This window comes from Canis lupus, chromosome 23 (assembly GCF_003254725.2).
Source record: "Canis lupus dingo isolate Sandy chromosome 23, ASM325472v2, whole genome shotgun sequence".
Lineage (NCBI taxonomy): Eukaryota > Metazoa > Chordata > Mammalia > Carnivora > Canidae > Canis > Canis lupus.
The window spans coordinates 11,596,071-11,619,747 of NC_064265.1; the positions used below are offsets into that span (position 1 = coordinate 11,596,071).

Consider the following 23,677-nt stretch of genomic DNA (forward strand, 5'->3'; position numbering starts at 1 on the left):
GCCACCCAGGTGCCCCCAGTGCAAAGTCTTCATTGAAGAGCTGGAGACCAATTTTCTAGCTAATGGTGGAGTGAAAAATTAACACCATCACACCAAAATTAACAGAACTAGGGTGTGGAGTGGGTCTTGTGGGGGAGCCATAGGTTTTGAGGAGATACCCATTCCATCTCCATCTATTACCAAGCTGGAATAAAGCCAAGTTGTTTAGTCCCTCCAAGCCTCAGTTTTTCCACCCATGATATGGTTCTAATTCATACCTACCTTGGAAGGTTTTGCAAAGTTTGAAAATCTTGTATGTAAAGGCCTATGTGTAATATATGTAAGGTTGGGGTTCATATGGTAGCCACTGGTACTAGAAGTAATAGTAATGGGAGTCATCATTGAGACTTTTTTAAAATTTCAATTCAATTAGCCAACATATGGTACATCATTAGTTTCAGATGTGGTTTTCAATAATTCATCGGTTGCATATAACACCAGTAAGATTTTTAAATAAAGCATTCATCATTCCCTACACCGGGCAGGGAGATCTGGCCCCAGAGTGAGTGCTCTTCGCAATGCCCACTACCAGTGGGTTTGAGAGTGCTAAGCCAGAAGTTGATGTTGGGAAACCCCAGAGAGACTATTCCAATCGATATACTAACATTTGCTTTGTCCTCGAGTCTCACGCCCATGTTGACAGAGTGGCCATTAGAGGCCAGTGATAAACCATGGCCAAGTAATGGGCTGGAAGGAGATCGCAGCACGCTGGATTGGGCACTTGAGGAGATAGTGTTTTAATCAATTGCAGGTTGTCATTAATGTCTGGGGAAAGGCTGGGTTGAGGTCAGGTGCATTATCACTCCCGGGCCCACCCTCAGTAACAGCATGGGATTCCCAACTCAATAAGGAAGTGGCTCTTAGGGTCTCAGAGTGTAGACCTTGCAAGTGTAGACCCAGCAGCAGGGATTTTACTGTACGATTCATGCCCTGTGGTTGGGAACTCTGGAATACCTTTTTCCCTAGACAGGGGAGAATACCACACAAAAACCAATTCGATAAGCTGATCAATCATTACTGAACTTAGTCAAAGCTCTGCCCCGAAATTCTGATTTATAGCTGTTTCTTCTCCCCCCTCAGAAAGCACCAAGAAACAAAAAGAAGGACTGATTTGCTTTCAGCTCTGCCTGCCTTTTGGTGGCCATGATTCCCTGAGGTCCGTTACTTGGTGTCTGGGTAGAGCAGAGTTAACAAAGGAAGGTGATATCCATTAGTTTGTCCACATACAGGAATGCTGTGAGGTTGTTCAAGACAGTGCTGGGTTTCCTATCATAAACCTGGAAATACCAGGCCACAAAATACTGCATGAAAAAAGGCAAGATACAAACTGTTTGTTCAGTGGTAGTTCATGTTTGTAAGGAAAAATGTGTATGTGCGCACACCAAAGTCAGGAAAGCAGACACATAAAAAGACCGACACCATCCCTACCCCAGGGCTCTCGACTGTGGCTGCATCACAATGATGCAGACTTCCATTTCCAGTGGGGAATGATGGGTATTTTTAATTTCCTTCTTTATGACCATCTGTACTCTCCAAGTTTTCTTCATTAAATATATGTGACTCATGTGATTTTGAAAGTGTAAACAAATGAAAGGCAGCCACAAACTGGCACTACAGCATACTTTGTAACGGTTAAAAAATGGCAATATTTAAAAATCTAATGTAGGGAGAAGTTAAATCAAATATGGTGGGTTCATACAGTGGAATATTAACTGGCACTAAGTTTTTCATTTTAAAGAATCCCTAACATCCATGGTGAAGCCTATGCTGCCGACAGCTCTCTCAATGCCACTTCAGTTCTTTCCCTCCTGTGCAGTGCTGAAAGGTTAGGAACTGTGCTCTCCACACTTGGGTACCCGGCCTCTGAAGAGCAGATAGCATAGCTCTGCTGCTGCTTCTGCTCCCCTGGCTCTGGCAGGGGTGCTCTGGAAGCCCAGACTGGCCCCCGGTGCAAGGATTTTATAAGCCTCCAAGCTTCAGAAATAAATCCCTTTCTATTTAAAATCACAATACACGGAGGGGAAAGATTTATTAGCATGCCTTTTTCTTTCTAAAATTTATTAGCATGGCTTTTTCTTTCTAAAACATGAGGTATCAAACTCTGTAACATTATCAGAGCATTGTTGGTAAGGAATAAAGGCTCCTCTACAGGAAGAATAAACCCAAAGAGAATAACAACCAAAGCATGATAGCTATTTCCTTTGGGAGCTAAGATCATGGGACGACTTTTTAAACATTTCTATGTTTTTCTTTTTCTTTTTTTTTTTCATTTCTATACTTTTCAATTTCTCTAATGCAAGTATGTGTTACTGATAAATTTTTAAAACTTAACTTCTTACAGACAGCCCCAGTGGCCCAGCGGTTAGCGCCACCTTCAGCCCGGGGCATGATCCTGGAGATCTGGGATCGAGTCCCGTGTCAGGCTCCCTGCATGGAGCTTGTTTCTCCCTCTGCCTGTGTCTCTGCCTCCTTCTCTCTCTCTCTCTGTGTCTGTCATGAATAAATAAATAAAAATCTTAATAAAAAAAAAACTTAACTTCTTACAAAAGAGAGCAACTGTCACTTGATTATCTCCATAGAAGTACAAGGAGGATTTTGTAGTGTCACTTCCTCCTGCATGTCCTAGCATGGGCACAGCTTGGGACTGGTGGCCCTGCTTGCCTTTGACCCCTCTTTCACTGTTATCTTTTCTTCCCTTCCCTACCTAATATTGACATTCATGGATACATCTTGTCCAGATAGTTTCCTTCCTTCAAATCCTCCATGGTTATGCTAGTAACAATCACAGTATAATTAGACAAGTGGACACCTTTGGTCCTTTTGAGTAAGTAGCTGGTTTATTCTGCATTCTGCATCCCCCGATAAAGCAGAATTTGTCCTGTTCCATCTGGAGCTGCCAAGCGGGGAGATAATCAACAGGATTGAGGGAAGATAGCTTACAGAAAAGCATCTTCATTTGGAAGGTGCCACTGGAGAGTGTTGTCGGGGCCACCCTTGCCGATAAAGTCTGCAACCATCCAACCACCGCGCCAGATTGTCAGCGAACCTGCAGTTCAGGGACCAGGAGGGCCTGCAGAGAGGAAAGCAGGGAAAGTGAACAGGAGGGGCTCCCCAGTGTCTGAGCTCAGGATCTGCAGGGTTCCAGTCTCCTCCCCACCCAGCCCATTTACACCCTGGCCTGACCCTTGAAGCATTGGTTGGAGCTTGCCACCCAGCTGCTGCAGATGCACATTTCTTTTGTGCATCTCGAGTATGATTCTCTTGCTGACTCCAGCACATCCTAGCATGAATGCTAGTGTCCCCTAAATCCTCAGGCTCACACCACCGGCCCCCCTTCAATCCATAAATCCATAAATCTCACACTGTGAATTTGGAGACCCTCCCCTAGCCCTTGATAAGAGAAGTACTCATAAATTCTCTGAAGTGAGCACCAGAGAAGTTCCATGACTTGCCCAGGTTCAGGTGGTGAGTCCTTGGCAGGCCCTTGATCTGAAATGGGAATCCTTGACCTTAAGCCAGGGTTTCTTTCACCTTTCCATGCACGTGCTTCTTCCCTAGCTCCTCAACCCTGCCTAGGCCAGTTAGACTGTTTCTCTCAAACTTTTTCTCCTCGTGCCCCTAAAAGTGATTCCTCTATTCTCAGCCCCCATGCCAGCACCCAAACCCCAGGTCCTCTTATCCCAACCTAGAAGCTGTAGGGTTCACCAGGCCAGCTGCAAGCCATTAGAAATCCTGGTTACTAAGCTGTCTGTTAGCCAGGCAGGCCCCCATGAGTCTTCCAGGGTAGGGGGTCCCACAGTTAAAGAAGGGGTTCTAGGACCCCTGAGTGGCTCAGCGGTTGAGCATCTGCCTTCATCTCAGGGCATGATCCTGAGGTCCTAGGATTGAGTCCCACATCGGGCTCCCTGTGAGGAACTTGCTTCTCCCTGTGCCTATGTCTCTACCTCTCTCTGTGTGTCTCTCATGAATAAATAAAATTTTTAAAAAAAAGTTAAAAAAGGGGTGGGGGTATCTGATTCCCTAGCCCCTCACAACTATAAAGCAGTGGGGAAAACACACACATACATATTTTCAGAAACTGCAGGGCTCTCCACAGCCCAGGGCAGGCACTGAAGAAGGGAATCCTGTAGGTGTGCAGGCCCTTGGTCTTCTCCTTTTCTGTCTGCCTCAACTCTGCTGAGCTGCTTTATCTGAGCTTTGAAAAGACGTGGGTGCTTATTAGTTTAATAAAAGCTCACTTTGCTGGGAGTCCTGAACAAGTGAGAAGGCTTTAATCAGCCTGGCCCAGCATATCTCTACTTAGTGTTGTGCAATAAAGATGATTTTAGCTCATTAGTGCTCACCCTAGAGAGCCAGCCATGCTTCCAATTAATTGCAGAGTAGAGACTGTATGAAAGATATTTTAAACACTGGGAAGACACACTAGTAAGGGGACTCCCACTTTAAAGTATAATCCATTAAATTAGTAAGGAAAATGGATTAATGTATAAGTGGTATTCAGAACACTGATTAACCATTTGAAAAATAGAAACCTGGATCCCTACACCTCATTTTTTATATGACAACAAATTCCAAGAAGGTCAGCAATTTAAGTATAAAAACATAAAACCATGAGAATTCTCTTTTCTAATTTATTAACAAAAATTCAATTATAGGGCTCATTTTGGGCAGGTACTGTTCTACGTTTTTTTTTTAAAGATTTTATTTATTTATTCATGAGAGACACACAGAGAGAGAGGCAGAGACGCAGGCAGAGAGAGAAGCAAGCTCCATGCAGGGAGCTCAATGTGGGTCTCGATCTCGTGACTCCAGGATCATGCCCTGGGCTGAAGGCAGACACTCAACTGCTGAGCCACCCAGGCATCCTATGGGCAGGCACTGTTCTAATATGGAAGAAAACATAGCTTCATTTCTTTACAAACTTGGAGTGCAGTTTCATATAAATTCAGGAGCCATGCATGAAACAAAATATTGAAGGATCTGATTCTGTGAAAATGTAAAACTCCTATATGAAAATACCATAGACAATGTAAAAATACAAACAGCAAACCTGAGAAAAGTAGTTCACATAGATATCATGGATAAAGGTCTAATAACCCTGATTTATAAAGGACACATCTAAAATCAATAAAAACAAAAGAAAACATTAACATCCCAGTAGAAAAATGGGCTACTACGACCCAGCAATTGCACTGCTGGGGATTTACCCCAAGGATACAGATGCAATGAAACGCCGGGACACCTGCACCCCGATGTTTCTAGCAGCAATGTCCACAATAGCCAAACTGTGGAAGGAGCCTCGGTGTCCATCGAAAGATGAATGAATAAAGAAGATGTGGTCTATGTATACAATGGAATATTCCTCAGCCATTAGAAACAACAAATACCCACCATTTGCTTCAACGTGGATGGAAGCGGAGGGTATTATGCTGAGTGAAATGAGTCAATCGGAGAAGGACAAACATTATATGGTCTCATTCATTTGGGGAATATAAATAATAGTGAAAGGGAATAGAGGGGAAGGGAGAAGAAATGGGTAGGAAATATCAGAAAGGGAGACAGAACATAAAGACTCCTAACTCTGGGAAACGAACTAGGGGTGGTGGAAGGGGAGGAGGGCAGGGGGTGGGGGTGACTGGGTGGCGGGCACTGAGGGGAGCACTTGACGGGATGAGCACTGGGAGTTATTCTGTATGTTGGCAAATTGAACACCAATAAAAAATAAATTTATTATTTAAAAAATAAAATAAAAAAAATGGGCTAAGCATGTGAATAATCAGTTTAGAGAAAAATGGCCAACAAACACACGAGAAGATGCTCAAATTCTTTGTAGTTTAAAAATATTTTGCAAAGCAAAATAGAATGGCATCATTTAAGTCTCAATTTCCAAAAACCACACAAATTTTATTGCTCTAGGTTGGCAAGCTGGGGGAACACAGGCCCCATCATGCAGTATATTGGAGGTGCCCCTCTCTGAATGCCAGTTTAGCAATCTCTCTACCCACATTTAAATGCACCTGGCAAATGGGAAAAAATCTAAATGTTCATTGATAGGGGACTGGCAGATAATTACCTGCAGCATTTAGAGGGCAGAGACCTTTAGTTGATGATATACCAAGATTTGATTTTATTAATAAGTGAAAAAAAAAGTTAGGTGCAAATCAGTGTATATGTTGGGATTTCATGTGTATTTTAAAATATTTTTCTCATTCTCAATGTTTATACATTTTTCTCTGATTTATAAGACATATTAATAGTTGTGACCTTCAGGAGGCTGCTGACAAGAGCAAGAAGTTTACTTTTTGATTATCATCTTTAAACACATGTATTATTTTTATTTTCAGAAATAATAAATGATAAATTCTTTTAAAAAATGTAATGGCTTCTAGGTAATAGCCCAAATGCAGCCTCGATCTTTCAACAAATATTTAGGGCATACCTATTATATGCCAGACACAGAGCAAGATGCTGGAGACAGAGGCAAGAAAAACAGACAAAAATCTCCAACTGAATTTAGCACCAAAAGGCACAGAAAAAGACAAAAAAGCAACAACAAAAAGCTGACCTCTGAGATTGACACACTTCCTGTTGCCACATTCTGAACGAGGTTTCCACTGCCTACAGGGCCCAGAGGTCACTGTAAGAAACACCACTCAAGATTTCCACTGGTAAAATTAATCTACCTGCAGGTCTGCCCCTCCAGCACTCACTGACTTGTTTGGAAGCCATGAGTTGCCCCCACAGAAGAACTGTATAGAGTCCTTCAGTTGCCTTCCACATGATGGAGCACAGATTTCCCAGGCCAACCACCCCCCATCTCTGAGTAGACTTGTGAAAGCTGAGGTCTAGAATAGCAAAGATCTAGAATTAATTCCAACGCTATGGCCACGTGTAACTTGTTGTACCTCTATGCCTCCGTGTCCTCATTTTATGGGGAATAAGAATAGTCACTGCACAAGGATTCGAGAGGATTAAATGATGATGTTTATGTAAATATATAAAGCCTACAGATGAAAGAAGTAAAGAAATTATAGCTATCATGAAAAGATTTCCTCTATTGTAAGATTCCTTCTATGGTAAAATACATTAGTGATTTACTAACAACTTTTGTGGGAGGAAGCTATTGCAGGATAAACCCTAATAGCAAAAATATTAAGATGTACAATCTTGAACTGAGGAAATATGACATTGTTTCTAAATCTAACTGGTGACTACAGTGCCCTGAAACAACCAAGCATTCAATTCTGAAATGTGGGGTAGAAAAGGCAAAAGATGGTGGAAATTGGTGGTTAGACAGTGGATAGTGTAGGCCCACCATGATCAATGGAGATGATAGAAGTGCATGCTGGAAATGGAGTTTTCATGTACTCCACTGGCTTAGCCTATGAGAGAGGACTAGGCACACATATCAGGAAAATCTGCAACACAGAAACTGGGCCAGAAGTCTTGCACAGCAGTCTATGCCCAGATGGACATTTGTGAAGTGGGTCTGAACCACTACTAAAATAACAGTGAGCTGAAACAAGAAAAAGTCACATAACCTGTCTATTAGGCAAATACTAAATATAGGTAAACCTGTCCTTATTTAAGGAAAAATAAAACTAACATGGTCCTTATGGGAAATATTAGTATAAGATAAAGGGCATCATCATGAAATTCAGAGAAACATTTTTATGAGAATAACATACTACAGAATCCAAAAGTAAGTTTTATAAAACTGAGAGCCTCAATCAGATGTAACCAGGCATAACCTCTGGAGAAAGCCATGGAAGAGAAGAGAAATTAAAAAGGCAAAGACTTGAATTAAAAAAAAAATATGGATAGGCTAACATAGAATTGAAAAGATACTAAATATGTAATAACCAAAATTCAACACCCATTCATGATTTTAAAAACTTTAACAAACTAGAAACGGAAAGAACACTCAATCTGAATAAGAGTATCTCAGAACGTTTAAAGAAAATATAACACTTAATGATAAAATATCAAACTTACCTGTGAGATTGGGAATGAGCAAGGATGCCACTATCATCACTTCTATTCAACATTTACTGGTGATCCTAGCCAATGCAATAAAGCAAGAAAAAGGTATTGTAGAGCCAAATATGAAAGATTAAATAAAGCTTTTAGAAAAAAAAGTTAAGAATACCCTCATGACCTAAGAATAGACAAATATTTCTCTAAAATAACCATAAAATGAAAGTAATAATAATTTAGACTATATTAAGAATTTCATTTTATCAAGACTCCATTAAGAAAAGCAGAAGGTAACTCACAGAATGAAAGAAGATGTATGCAATACTTGTATCCAATAAAAACTTTTATCCAGAATATATAAATAATTCCTGATAAGTTAATAAGACAAATACAATAGAAAAACCGACAAAAGATTTGAATAGGCACTTCACATAAAAGGATATCTAAATGGCCAATAAACATTAGAAAAAGTGCTCAATCCCATTAGCTGCCAAGGAAATACAAACTAAAACCCAGTGCAATACCACTACAGTCACAAGAATAAACAAAAAATACCAAGCATTCTCAATAATTTGGAGCCACTGAAAACTGCGACTGCTGATGGGAGTGTAAACAGAATCTCTTTAGAAAGTGGTTTGGTAAAATATACCAGATCTGAAAATATACATATCCTAATATCAGTGATTTCATTCCTTGGTAAAATCAATGGAAATCCATTTATATATTCACCAAAAGAAAAGTACAGAATGTCCATGGCAGCACTAAAAAAGTGAAAACTACCCAAATACTCACCAACAGAATAATGGATATATAAACTGATATATCCACATAATGGAATATTATACTGCAATGAGAACAAACAAATTAGAACTATGCACAACAGTATGAACAAGTATTGAGTGAAAGAAGTCAAATACAGGCCCAACCACTTGTAAATTTTAGATGGCTTTCTGAAGCAAATATCTGCTTAAAGAAGAAATCAGAGCTGCAGTTATTTCTGGTAGCAAATATATAATTATCTGCTAATACACCTAATATAATACTTAATATGTAAGGTGTTCTTACAAGTAAATATGAGGACCTGAAATTTAAAAATAAGCAAAGGACAAGGGCCGCAGGAAAAAAAATCACAAAATAATATAAATATATAGCAAACATAACAGGAAAACACCCTAATGAAATATCACAAAATGCAAAAGAAGATAAAATTGTTATATGCCTTTCAAATGGCAAAGATTTATAATTGATGAGAGTGCAGTAAATAGAATTTTACTAAACTCTTAATATGAATATAAATTGGTGCAAACTTGCTGGAGAGTTATTTCACAACATGCATTAAGTACCTTATAGGAGGGCAGCCTGGGTGGCTCAGCGGTTTAGTGCCGCCTTCTGCCCAGGGTGTGATCCTGGAGACCCAGGATCAAGTCCCACATCGGGCTCCCTGCATGGAGGTTGCTTCTCCCTCTGCCTGTGTCTCTGCCTCTCTGACTCTGTGTCTCTCATGAATAAATAAATAAAATCTTAAAAATACATATATTTGTGTATATCTCTGATTATTTCTTTCATCTAAATTCCTATAAGATTCTCTTTTTTAAAGATTTTATTTATTTATTCATGAGAGACAGGGCGGGGGGCCGGCAGAGACACAGGCAGAGGGAGAAGCAGGCTCCCTGCAAGAAGTCTGATGTGGGACTCAATCCCAGATCCCAGGATCACACCCTGAGCCAAAGGCAGATGCTCAACCGCTGAGCCACCCAGGCATCCCACAGAGGTTTATTTCAAGGATACTCATCCTAGCCCTCTGTATAACCCTAAGCAAGATCTAAGAAGGAAAAAAATACATTCCACTTAAGGCAATTTGATAATTATGTCCTTCCTTCTGAGACTTTGGGGTTGCAGAACTCAGTGGTGGTCTACTGCTTAGCATGATGATTAAGATCCCACTCATTTGAGACTACAGATGTTCAGAAACCAAGATTAGGCCAAGATTAGGATTAAAGATAATGGGTGGAGGACATCAACATACACTATTAAAAAATGTACCACTTACCATGCTCCCATCCCGTCTTTTCCTTTTACAATTTTCTTGGCACATTCAATTGTCTTCTTCAAATTTGGATTCAGTAAAGCTGTGGAGAAAATAAAGTGGAACAATACAAGTCTATAACTGGCACCACTTAGAGTGATGTCAGGGAAGGTCTAGTGTGCTAACATTAGAGAGGCTTCCATGTGAGTCCAAGGATAAATCTATGCCTAGATTTTTCTAAGGCAACCCTGAAAGATGGTAGCATGTGGTCATCTCTTACAAAATCTATAGATTTTTCTCTTGTAATTCTTATAATACTTTCATTAAAAATATGTATAGTGAATACTCTGTGCTAAGCAATGTAAAGAAGCAGTGGAAGTAGAATGGAAAATGCAGTCAATATATCCCTGTCCTGAATTTTAAAAAAGAAAACCATATCTGGGGGCATCACAATGCCAGATTTCAGGTTGTACTACAAAGCTGTGGTCATCAAGACAGTGTGGTACTGGCACAAAAACAGACACATAGATCAATGGAACAGAATAGAGAACCCAGAAGTGGACCCTGAACTTTATGGTCAACTAATATTCGATAAAGGAGGAAAGACTATCCATTGGAAGAAAGTCTCTTCAATAAATGGTGCTGGGAAAATTGGACATCCACATGCAGAAGAATGAAACTAGACCACTCTCTTTCACCATACACAAAGATAAACTCAAAATGGATGAAAGATCTAAATGTGAGACAAGATTCCATCAAAACCCTAGAGAAGAACACAGGCAACAACACCCTTTTTGAACTCGGCCATAGTAACTTCTTGCAAGATACATCCACGAAGGCAAAAGAAACAAAAGCAAAAATGAACTATTGGGATTTCATCAAGATAAGAAGCTTTTGCACAGCAAAGGATACAGTCAACAAAACTAAAAGACAACCTACAGAATGGGAGAAGATATTTGCAAATGACGTATCAGATAAAGGGCTAGTTTCCAAGATCTATAAAGAACTTCGTAAACTCCACACCAAAGAAACAAACAATCCAATCATGAAATGGGCAAAAGACATGAACAGAAATCTCACAGAGGAAGACATAGACATGGCCAACATGCACATGAGAAAATGCTCTGCATCACTTGCCATCAGGGAAATACAAATCAAAACCACAATGAGATACCACGTCACACCAGTGAGAAAGGGGAAAATTAACAAGGCAGGAAACCACAAATGTTGGAGAGGATGCGGAGAAAAGGGAACCCTTTTACACTGTTGGTGGGAATGTGAACTGGTGCAGCCACTCTGGAAAACTGTGTGGAGGTTCCTCAAACAGTTAAAAATAGACCTGCCCTATGACCCAGCAATTGCACTGTTGGGGATTTACCCCAAAGATACAGATGTAATGAAACGCCGGGACACCTGCACCCCGATGTTTCTAGCAGCAATGTCCACAATAGCCAATAGCCTGTCCACAATAGCCTGTCCTCCTAGAACCTGCAGTCTGAAAGGGGGAGATAAAGATCGTAGACAGTTATCATACAAAGGATACCTGGAATGATGGGGGAATGCAGCTTGATGTGGGAGTGGTAAGTGGGGGCACCCAATCAGACTCAAAGGGTTGGGAAGGGTTTTGGGCCACGGAACATCTAGAAGAGTCCTATCAGGGTAAGGAAAAGGGATGGAGGGATCACAGAAGGAAAAGTGTTCCAGGTAGAAGAAACACCATTTGAGATGGCCCAGAGGTGCCTCTGAGGGGCCAACATGACTAGGCATTCATCATCCCATTCTCTTCTTTGAATATGGAAGCTGAGACCTCCTACCTGAATTACTGCAATTCCTTCTTGACTGCGTATCAATCTTCCCCTTTCCCTAATCCAGTCTGATTGCTTTTCCTGAAAACATTGGTTAGGCGCCCCCTAGTTGCCGGTAAAACAAAACCCCAAACCCTTGGCTTACTCACTCTTTGCCCCAACATGCCTTTCCGCTTCTACAACCTTACCTTCCTTTTTTTTTTTTTTAATAAATTTATTTTTTATTGGTGTTCAATTTACCAACATACAGAATAACACCCAGTGCTCATCCCGTCAAGTGCCCCCCTCAGTGCCCGTCACCCATTCACCCCCACCCCCTGCCCTCTTCCCCTTCCACCACCCCTAGTTCGTTTCCCGGAGTTAGGAGTCTTTTTCTTCTTCCATCCTTTATATTCCCTTTCACTGTTATTTATATTCCCAAAATGAATGAAAACATACACTGTTTGTCCATCTCCGATTGACTTACTTCACTCAGCATAATACCCTCCAGTTCCATCCACGTTGAAGCAAATGGTGGGTATTTGTCACTTCTAATGGCTGAGTAATATTCCATTGTATACATAGACCACATCTTCTTTATCCATTCATCTTTCGTTGGACACCGAGGCTCCTTCCACAGTTTGGCTATCGTGGCCATTGCTGCTATAAACATCGGGGTGCAGGTGTCCCGGCGTTTCATTGCATCTGTATCTTTGGGGTAAATCCCCAACAGTGCAATTGCTGGGTCGTAGGGCAGGTCTATTTTTAACTCTTTGAGATGCAGAGAAAGCATTTGACAAAATACAGCATTCATTGCTGATCAAAACTCTTCAGAGTGTAGGGATAGAGGGAACATTCCTCGACATCTTAAAAGCCATCTACGAAAAGCCCACAGCAAATATCATTCTCAATGGGGAAGCACTGGGAGCCTTTCCCCTAAGATCAGGAACAAGACAGGGATGTCCACTCTCACCACTGCTATTCAACATAGTACTGGAAGTCCTAGCCTCAGCAATCAGACAACAAAAAGACATTAAAGGCATTCAAAATGGCAAAGAAGTCAAACTCTCCCTCTTCGCCGATGACATGATACTCTACATAGAAAACCCAAAAGCCTCCACCCCAAGATTGCTAGAACTCATACAGCAATTTGGTAGCGTGGCAGGATACAAAATCAATGCCCAGAAATCAATGGCATTTCTATACACTAACAATGAGACTGAAGAAAGAGAAATTAAGGAGTCAATCCCATTGACAATTGCACCCAAAAGCATAAGATACCTAGGAATAAACCTAACCAAAGAGGTAAAGGATCTATACCCTAAAACCTATAGAACACTTCTGAAAGAAATTGAGGAAGACACAAAGAGATGGAAAAATATTCCATGCTCATGGATTGGCAGAATTAATATTGTGAAAATGTCAATGTTACCCAGGGCAATATACACGTTTAATGCAATCCCTATCAAAATACCATGGACTTTCTTCAGAGAGTTAGAACAAATTATTTTAAGATTTGTGTGGAATCAGAAAAGACCCCGAATAGCCAGGGGAATTTTAAAAAAGAAAACCATAGCTGGGGGCATCACAATGCCAGATTTCAGGTTGTACTACAAAGCTGTGGTCATCAAGACAGTGTGGTACTGGCACAAAAACAGACACAGAGATCAATGGAACAGAATAGAGAACCCAGAAGTGGACCCTGAACTTTATGGTCAACTAATATTCGATAAAGGAGGAAAGACTATCCATTGGAAGAAAGACAGTCTCTTCAATAAATGGTGCTGGGAAAACTGGACATCCACATGCAGAAGAATGAAACTAGGCCACTCTCTTGCACCATACACAAAGATAAACTCAAAATGGATGAAAGATCTAAATGTGAGACAAGATTCCATCAAAACCCTAGAGGAGAACACAGGCAACACCCTTTTTGAACTCAGCCACAGTAACTTCTTGCAAGATACATCCACGAAGGCAAAAGAAACAAAAACAACCTTACCTTTCATTGCCTTCCTCCATGACCCCACCGTTAGAGACCTACCAAGGGGCAGGACACAAAGCTAGCGCCTGCCCTTAAAGTGGGTGCTCTGCCCCTGATACCCACAGCTTGGGAACCATATGCATCATATGCAGTTCCTCTTCCTAGACTTTGTTCATGTTCATCTGCTCATAAGGACAGTCCTTAAAACTCTGTCATTGCCCACATAGCTCACGGTGCCTTCTCCCCTCTTCTGAATAAAATGTCACTTCAATTCAGCACTAATATGTTAAATACATATATACAAATATACATATGTGCATACATAGATACACGTGTGCATACATGCTTACATGCACACACACACACGCATGCACACACACCCTAATCCCCAGCTACCTTATAAATTCTTTGAATGAAGTTGTATTAATCACACACCAGGAAGTACACCCGACACTACGCTCAGCACTTTATATACATTGTAGTATGTTAAAAACCCACAAAAGCCTTGTGAGGTAAGTACTATTATTACCTCTACTTTACAGATAAGAAAACAAACGTTCAGAACTAGTAAGAGGTGGAGCCAAGATTCTGTCTGGCCTCAAAGCCTGTGCTCTCTCTGTCCCTCACTTTGCTGGACAAGGACAGTAGACAATTCCTCTGAACTGCCCCCCAGGACTTAGCACAGGGCCTCGTACCTCTCCATGACACCTTACTTCATTGTGAGTCCTACTGGCTTGTGGTGACAAATTCCCAAGAGACTGTTCCCCCCACCCTTCCCCATTTGGAATGTCTTTGCTTTCAGGACTTTCTAGCTCACCTTTCAGCTGATTTTCTGGGGTCTTGGCTTTTGGTGGAGTCTCCAATGCATCTCCTGATTTTGCTCAGGCCCTATCTACACAATGACGTCAAACCTGTGCCTTAGGCCACAGGGAATCAGCTGATGTCCCCCCAGGTCACCATCGACTTCAATCCTCACTTACCTGTCTGGATTCTCACTTCTCATTTTAACCTTTAAGGATTTTATGTTCTTGCCAGCTCAGCCAGATACTACAGTAGATTAATTAATTTTTTTTTAAGTAGGCTACATGCCCTAATGGGAGTTAAACTCACAATTTCGAGAGTCACATGCTTTACCAACTGAGCCAGCCAGGCACCCAGAATTTTTTTCCCATTTTGTCTAGTAGGAGGGTTTTTTAGGATATCTAATCCACCATATTTTTATCACAGCACTCAGTAGTACCACTTCCTTTACAGGTAATTATTTGTTTCTCCTGTCAGAGTCTGGCAACCTATCTATCTATCATCTATCTATCTTCTTATGAGATATAAATTACGGGCCCAGTGGGGTTCTCTTTTTTCTTTGGCTACCAGGAAGCTCAGGGCAATACTGAATGTTCTATCACAGTAATTAAATTATGTTCTTAATGTGTAGGTGTCCCCTAGCTTTGATCACATGATTCCTACGGGCCTTGCACAGTGTTTCACATACAATATCACATTTAATGCTCACAGCAACCTTAAGAAGTAGTTAGTATCATCCCCACTTCACAGATGAGGAAGCTCTGAGAAGGGACCTACACAGGCTCATGTAGCTCACTCATATTGGGGGCCGTTGGGATTCTCACTGGGTTCCTATGTGTTTTCTGCACCTTTCCCTCCTACTTTGCAATTCTGCTTCTTCTTGAATCTGGAAACTATCTTACTCCTCTCTGGAATCCCAAGGCCAAGCATAGGGCCCAATATCAAGCAGCTTCCTTCTGGACCACATAAGAAAGTTAAAAGCTTTTACCATGACCTCTCCACTCTGTCTCCTAAAGACCCAGCTCAGAAGGCACAGGTTCTGGAACATTTCTCACTCATCATGGGGAAGGGAGCTTTGCTCATTAGGGAGACCCTGAGAGTGCCAGGCTCTCAGACCCTCCTGCTGCAGAATGACAGCCTCAGGTGTCAGAGAGAGTTCTGGCATGGTTGTGCAGCCCATTAGTCTGGCTCTGACTCTGGGGCCATGCTGTGTGAGTTTGCCCCTCAACAATAACACCTACCAGCTGTGTGGCTTTGAGCATGTACTTACCTTCTCTGGGCCTCAGTCTCCCCATTTAAAGAGTGAGATAATAACAGTGCCCATGTCATGGGGATCTTTGTGAAGATTAGATGAACTCAGACCCATGAAGAGCATAAAGGAGTACCTGGCAGTTAGCAAGCACTAGAATGTCAGCTCCAGGAGGCCTGGCACTTCGTAGGTATTCAGTGAATGCTAGGAGGAGGGGATCTTGGGCCAGGCATCCTCTTGACTACAGGTACCTGGGACCCCTAAGAGCAGCAGGGAAAGCTTCTCTTGGAATGGCCTACTTCTGCCTCCTCCCAGTGACCCCTTGTGCCTGTCCAAGTGGCAGCATCTATTCCATTTGAAGAAGAGTGTGTGGCTGAGCATGGGTGAAATGAGGCCCATGCAGAGCAGAGCCCTCTGCTCGAACCCTTCAGGCTCAGGTGGGCTCTGATGCCTGCAGCCTCCTCCCCACCACCTCTCCACATCCTGATGCCTTTTCTGCCCATCTGGATGGGGGAATCCATGACTCTGTCCCTGGCCACCACCCGACTCTCCTCTCTGTGTACTCTGCTGTGCAGCACTAAGCCTGCCAGGCCCTCTGCCTCCCTGCTCCAAACCTATAAACTCTGGCCCCCCTGGAAGGCTGGCCTCTGAGCTCTGTGCTGCAGCCCCCAGTGCCCAAGTGTGTCAGTAGGGGGGACCTACCAGAGCAGGACATGTGGCAGAGGTTCCTGCCCCTGTCGCACCAGTCCCAGTCGCGAATCTGAAAGAGGCCGTAGCCAGTGTAGCCACCAGGCAAGTTCTCGTAGATGGCCATGGGGTTGAACTTGCTCTCAAAATAAGCCAGGCACACCCCTAAGATAGAACAGGAGGTGGGTGGCTTGGAGGAGGGAGGAGTTGGGGATGCCTGGGCAGGGGCCAGAGGGAAAGGAGGGGAGGAAGAACGGGGTTGAGAGGAGCCTACTCACAGTTTTCAAGGCTGTAGCCCTCAAAATAATTCAGGCCTCCATCATAGAGCTTCTTAGCTACCACGCAGCGCCCCAAGATAGCAGCACCACTTGGAACCACTAGGTAGCCAATGAGGGAGAGAACCACAGATGCCTTCATCTTCTCAGGCTCCTGGCAGCTTAAGGCAATAGTGGCCGGGTAAGCCGGTGGAGTCACAGAGTCCTGCCAGGATCCCAAGGACACTAGTGTCTCTGAGGGTAAAGAAGGGCACTGGGGGTGGGGGCGGGTGATTTAATGTGTTCAGAAAAAGGGGAGTCCCACCTGGCTTACCATGATCCTTCTTCCCACTCTAATCCTTGGCTTCACATTACCCCAAAACCAAGACACCTGAAACCCTGCCTCCCCTTCTCTTCTGGACACCCTATTTTCTAAGGAAACAGCTCTTGAAAAGGTCACCTCCCCGCCCCACCCCACCCACACACACATTCTTTCCCTCCAGCAAAACCCAGTGGCTTCTGCTTGATTTTCTTCTCACTCATTTCTCTCTCATGTTAGATACACATGCTCAAATCTTCTCTTCCCCTTTATTATGAAAGTACAACTTGTCCATTAGATACATGTTGAAAAACAGAAAAAGAAGGGAAAACTTTGTTGTGGTCCCACTACTCAAGAATAATCACTACTGTTACGCTGAATTATTTCCACCATTGCATTTTATCCTAGAATACATTCAGAGCTGTGGTCTTACCCTTGCCATAGTCTTATCTCCAGATTATCTATAGATCAAACTCCTCTGAGCTTTTCTATGGTTGTCCACACAAGGAGACAAACCCCAGTCCAGCCCAGACCTGCCATGTCATAGGGGGATTCATCACTGGCAGTAATAGACAAGGCCCTTAGCCTCATAGGGCCTCTCTTTTCTCATCTGTGAAAAGGGGGGTCATGTGTGGGATGCTCAAAGAATTGATTCCTGAGCTTCTCCTCCATTTCTGTTGTCACCACCTAAACCCCCCTCATCATTGTCTCCTAAACCCCTCTCATCTCCATCCCCTGATCTCATTTTCATCACCTTAAAGCTCCCTCATTTCCATCCCCTGAACCTTCCTCATCATCATCCTCTAAATCCCCCTCATCTCTATTCCCTAAACCCCCTTCATCCCTTCATCACCTTCACGTAACCCCTTCCCTGCACCCTAATCACTGCAAGTTGAGTCATAGTCCAGCCTCTTGGTCTCCACTCCTCCAGGCCACCTCTTCCAGGTGGTGCTTTCTAACATGAGTGAGGAATGTCCCCAAAGCATGTGCACAATGCCACGTTGGGAATGCTGCTAGTTCCCTATTCCTTATCATAGCAAACCCACACTTGGCTTTCTGAGCCCTCCATAACCTGGCCTTACCCTGCCCTCCCTCCATCAGGAGGAATCAATTCAGTGAACTCTGAATTCCCATGTTGCTCCTTCTCTGTTCCTCTCTGCCTACCCAAACCTCACTGCCCATGCTTCTGCTAATTCTTAGCTCTCCACACATGGCTCTTCCCAATCCACAAGGCCCTACCATGCTTTTCTCCACCAAATGCTCCATCTTCAGGTGTCTGCTCCAGGTGCCACCTCCTTGAAGCCTGATGCAATCCTGCATGGATATTCCCTCTCTGAGACCCTACTGCTCTCAAAATCACTTCCAGAACAGCTAGCAGATGATTGTCCTGTTCTGTTCCATGTCTTATCCCTCAGACTAGGATGTGCATTTGGAAATTATAACATATATTCTTCCTGGCATGCCCTACAGCCTGCAACACTGCATAAATATATATCAACTGGACAACTAACTGGACCCTCCTCTTTGTCATCATTGACAGGTGTATGCATGTCCTCCAGCTTATCTTCACCTGCACAAGGGGTTCTTGACCTTGGCACTTAGGCTGGAAAATTCTTTGCTCTGGAGGCTCTTCTGTGCACTAGAGTTTATTTAGGAGCACACCTGGCCTCTAGATATACAGTACATCCTCCCCCGCAGTTGCGACAAATAAAAATGTCTCCATACATTGCCAAACACCTCCTAGAGGACAAAATCATCCCCTATTGTGAACCAATGACTTAAATGTCTAACTTGGGGAAAAGTTAGAAATAAATAAGTGTATTCCTGAATTAAAAGAATTTTGCTTTTAAATATTTGTTTAAACTCTCAAGTCACATAATTAGTTACAGACATCACCATTAAACCAAAAACATTGTTGAGGAGGGCCTAACATTTAAGTGTTCAGACTTGGGAGTCAGGTTGCCTGGATCCAGATTCTGATTTTAGGAATCCCTGGAGTGATCTAAAACAGTTACTCGGCCTCTCTGTACCTCAGTTCCCTCATCTAAATAATAAAATAATACTTACCTAATTGTGTTCACTTTAAAAGTAAATGAATGAAATATACAAAGTATTGAATCCCCAGCAAACACTTATCTTTTGAACTATGGTCACACATCCGTGCTCTTAGCTTAATAATTGAAATTTAATGCATATTGGAAGAGAAGTCCATGTTTACATTTCCCAGTAGAGCAAATGATATTTTCAGGTGATACCTGTCTCCCAGACATACTCATAAAAGGCATGCTGAGTCTTCCCTCCTTCCCTCTTCCCCTGCAGTGAATTCACTGGGAGCCCTTCCCCCTGTTCTTTCAAAACCAATCCACCTCTCACCATCCCTTCTGCCATCATCCCAGTCCAGATCACCATCATCTCTGACTTCTGTAGAGTCTCCTAGATATACTCTGATAGTCCACAATCCTCTCCTGTTCCCCCATGCCCTATTATCCACATAGCAACTAGAAAGTCCTCTTTAAAAACATATATCCAGCCACATCATCCATCTCCAATAGATTCCCCTGGCACTTTAAATAAGATCCCAACTCCTCAACCTGGCCGACAAGATCCTTCCTGCTCTAGCCCCTGAGCACCACTCTAGTCTGTTTTCACAGCTCTCTTGCCCTTGTTCACTTTCACACCACCACACTCCCCTATCACATTTCTTTTTCTTGTACATTCCAATCTCATTCCTACCATAGGTTCTTTGCACCTGTTGTTTCTTCTGCCTGGAACATCACAGAGCTTGCTCTTTCTGGTCATGGTCTCAGCTCAAAAGTGAGCTCAGCATATCTAATAGGGCTCTCTTATCACCGCTTTATCACAGAAAATCATTTCTATTTTCTTCAAAATATAAGTAAATTTCAGATATTACCTTGTTTAATTTGTTTATGTCTTAGACCAGAGTGTAAACACAAGGAATGCAGAAACCTGGTCTGTTTTGTTCTCTGCTTTATCCCCAGAACTTAGAGCCTAGTGTATAGGAGATGCTTTGTGAATCTCTGTTGAATGAATGAATGAATGAATGAATGGGGAAAAAGCCAACTCTTCCTAACAGAATTGTCATCATATAAGCAATAAATGGATTTTCTGAGTGTCTCCTGCACCTGGGTATCATCATATCTGTCCCTATTCCTACCTACCCTATACCAGCTTACCAGTTCACCAGTCCCTCTGCAGAGGTAGAGCCTCCTCAGGGAAGGGCAACTGCAGCAGTTTTGACCTTTCGCAGGGAAGTTGCTCTACCTGCACTCGGTTCCCTGGCCTTTTCAGATTCTACTTCCTTGATAACCCACTTACCTTCACCTAAGAGCTTCTAAACTACAAGTGCTTCTCTATAACCTGCTCTTCTAGAATCTTTTCTATGACATCAGTTGCTACGTGCCAGAACATTCTGAAGCAGAGAAGGGTCTGTCCCCAATGCAATGTATTAGTTTTCTGTTGCTACTGTACCAAGATACATCAAACTTAGAAGCTTAAGCTACATAAATATATTATCTTAAAGTTCTATAGATCAGAATTCTTTTTTTTAAATAAATAAATTTATTTTTGTCCTTCTCCGACTGACTTACTTCACTCAGCATAATACCCTCCAGTTCCATCCACGTTGAAGCAAATGGTGGGTATTTGTCATTTCTAATAGCTGAGTAATATTCCATTGTATACATAAACCACATCTTCTTTATCCATTCATCTTTCGTTGGACACCGAGGCTCCTTCCACAGTTTGGCTATCGTGGCCATTGCTGCTATAAACATCGGGGTGCAGGTGTCCCGGCGTTTCACTGCATCTGTATCTTTGGGGTAAATCCCCAATAGTGCAATTGCTGGGTCGTAGGACAGGTCTATTTTTTATTGGTATTCAATTTACCAACATACAGAATAACACCCAGTGCTCATCCCATCCCAGTGCCCCCCTCAGTGCCCGTCACCCATTCACCCCCACCCCCCGCCCTCCTCCCCTTCCACCAACCCTAGTTCATTTCCCAGAGTTAGGAGTCTTTATGTTCTGTCTCCTTTTCTGATATTTCCCATACATTTCTTCTCCCTTCCCTTATATTCCCTTTCACTATTATTTATATTCCCCAAATGAATGAGAACATACAATGTTTGTCCTTCTCCGATTGACTTACTTCACTCAGCATAATACCCTCCAGTTCCATCCATGTCGAAGCAAATGGTGGGTATTTGTCGTTTCTAATGGCTGAGGAATATTCCATTGTATACATAGACCACATCTTCTTTATCCATTCACCTTTCGATGGACACCGAGGATCCTTCCACAGTTTGGACATTGCTGCTATAAACATCGGGGTGCAGGTGTCCCGGCGTTTCATTGCATCTGAATCTTTGGGGTAAATACCCAACAGTGCAATTGCTGGGTCGTAGGGCAGGTCTATTTTTAACTCTTTGAGGAACCTCCACACAGTTTTCCAGAGTGGCTGCACCAGTTCACATTCCCACCAACAGTGTAAGAGGGTTCCCTTTTCTCTGCATCCTCTCCAACATTTGTGGTTTCCTGCCTTGTTAATTTTCCCCTTTCTCACTGGTGTGACGTGGTATCTCATTGTGGTTTTGATTTGTATTTCCCTGATGGCAAGTGATGCAGAGCATTTTCTCATATGCATGTTGGCCATGTCTATGTCTTCCTCTGTGAGATTTCTCTTCATGTCTTTTGCCCATTTCATGATTGGATTGTTTGTTTCTTGGGTGTTGAGTTTAAGAAGTTCTTTATAGATCTTGGAAACTAGCCCTTTATCTGATACGTCATTTGCAAATATCTTCTCCCATTCTGTAGGTTGTCTTTTAGTTTTGTTGACTGTATCCTTTGCTGTGCAAAAGCTTCTTATCTTGATGAAATCCCAATAGTTCATTTTTGCTTTTGTTTCTTTTGCCTTCGTGGATGTATCTTGCAAGAAGTTACTGTGGCCAAGTTCAAAAGGGGTGTTGCCTGTGTTCTCCTCTAGGATTTTGATGGAATCTTGTCTCACATTTAGATCTTTCATCCATTTTGAGTTTATCTTTGTGTATGGTGAGAGAGAGTGGTCTAGTTTCATTCTTCTGCATGTGGATGTCCAATTTTCCCAGCACCATCTATTGAAGAGACTGTCTTTCTTCCAATGGATAGTCTTTCCTCCTTTATCGAATATTAGTTGACCATAAAGTTCAGGGTCCACTTCTGGGTTCTCTATTCTGTTCCATTGATCTCTGTGTCTGTTTTTGTGCCAGTACCACACTGTCTTGATGACCACAGCTTTGTAGTACAACCTGAAATCTGGCATTGTGATGCCCCCAGCTATGGTTTTCTTTTTTAAAATTCCCCTGGCTATTTGGGGTCTTTTCTGATTCCACACAAATCTTAAAATAATTTGTTCTAACTCTCTGAAGAAAGTCCATGGTATTTTGATAGGGATTGCATTAAACGTGTATATTTCCCTGGGTAACATTGACATTTTCACAATATTAATTCTGCCAATCCATGAGCATGGAATATTTTTCCATCTCTTTGTGTCTTCCTCAATTTCTTTCAGAAGTGTTCTATACTTTTTAGGGTATAGATCTTTTACCTCTTTGGTTAGGTTTATTCCTAGGTATCTTATGCTTTTGGGTGCAATTGTCAATGGGATTGACTCCTTAATATCTCTTTCTTCAGTCTCATTGTTAGTGTATAGAAATGCCACTGATTTCTGGGCATTGATTTTGTATCCTGCCACGCTACCAAATTGCTGTATGAGTTCTAGCAATCTTGGGGTGGAGGCTTTTGGGTTTTCTACGTAGAGTATCATGTCATCAGCGAAGAAGGAGAGTTTGACTTCTTCTTTGCCAATTTGAATGCCTTTAATGTCTTTTTGTTGTCTGATTGCTGAGGCTAGGACTTCCAGTACTATGTTGAATAGCAGTGGTGAGAGTGGACATCCCTGTCTTGTTCCTGATCTTAGGGGAAAGGCTCCCAGTGCTTCCCCATTGAGAATGATATTTGCTGTGGGCTTTTCATAGATGGCTTTTAAGATGTTGAGGAATGTTCCCTCTATCCCTACAGTCTGAAGAGTTTTGATCAGGAATGGATGCTGTATTTTGTCAAATGCTTTCTCTGCATCTAAGGAGAGGATCATATGGTTCTTGGTTTTTCTCTTGCTGATATGATGAATCACATTGATTGTTTTACGAGTGTTGAACCAGCCTTGTGTCCTGGGGATAAATCCTACTTCGTCATGGTGAATAATTTTCTTAATGTATTGTTGGATCCTATTGGCTAGTATCTTGTTGAGAATTTTTGCATCCATGTTCATCAGGGATATTGGTCTGTAATTCTCCTTTTTGGTGGGGTCTTTGTCTGGTTTTGGAATTAAGGTGATGCTGGCCTCATAGAACGAATTTGGAAGTACTCCATCTCTTTCTATCTTTCCAAACAGCTTTAGTAGAATAGGTATGATTTCCTCTTTAAACGTTTGATAGAATTCCCCTGGGAAGCCATCTGGCCCTGGACTCTTGTGTTTTGGGAGGTTTTTGATGACTGCTTCA

General features: G+C 42.3%; 1 protein-coding gene across 4 annotated transcripts; it reads right to left on the reverse strand.

Moving 5' to 3' along the window:
• Positions 1-2,857: 2,857 nt before the first annotated feature.
• LYZL4 (lysozyme like 4) lies at positions 2,858-20,510 on the reverse strand. Of its 4 annotated transcripts, none has more exons than XM_049099953.1 (6): positions 20,315-20,436; positions 19,854-20,000; positions 16,826-17,027; positions 16,563-16,712; positions 10,067-10,145; positions 2,858-3,109 (listed from the first exon to the last, which is right to left on the reverse strand). In XM_049099953.1, exons 2-6 carry the CDS (start codon positions 19,917-19,919, stop codon positions 2,992-2,994), a joined length of 615 nt encoding a protein of 204 aa, XP_048955910.1. In that variant the 5' UTR covers positions 19,920-20,000; positions 20,315-20,436; the 3' UTR covers positions 2,858-2,991. The 4 variants fall into 4 exon arrangements, with proteins under 4 accessions (XP_048955910.1, XP_025316970.1, XP_025316971.1 ...); XM_035704730.2 differs by lacking the exons at positions 19,854-20,000; positions 20,315-20,436 and adding exons at positions 8,035-8,099; positions 18,360-19,377 and having other exon boundaries at positions 2,973-3,109; XM_025461185.2 differs by lacking the exons at positions 19,854-20,000; positions 20,315-20,436 and adding an exon at positions 20,457-20,510.
• Between the last annotated feature and the right edge of the window lie 3,167 nt (positions 20,511-23,677).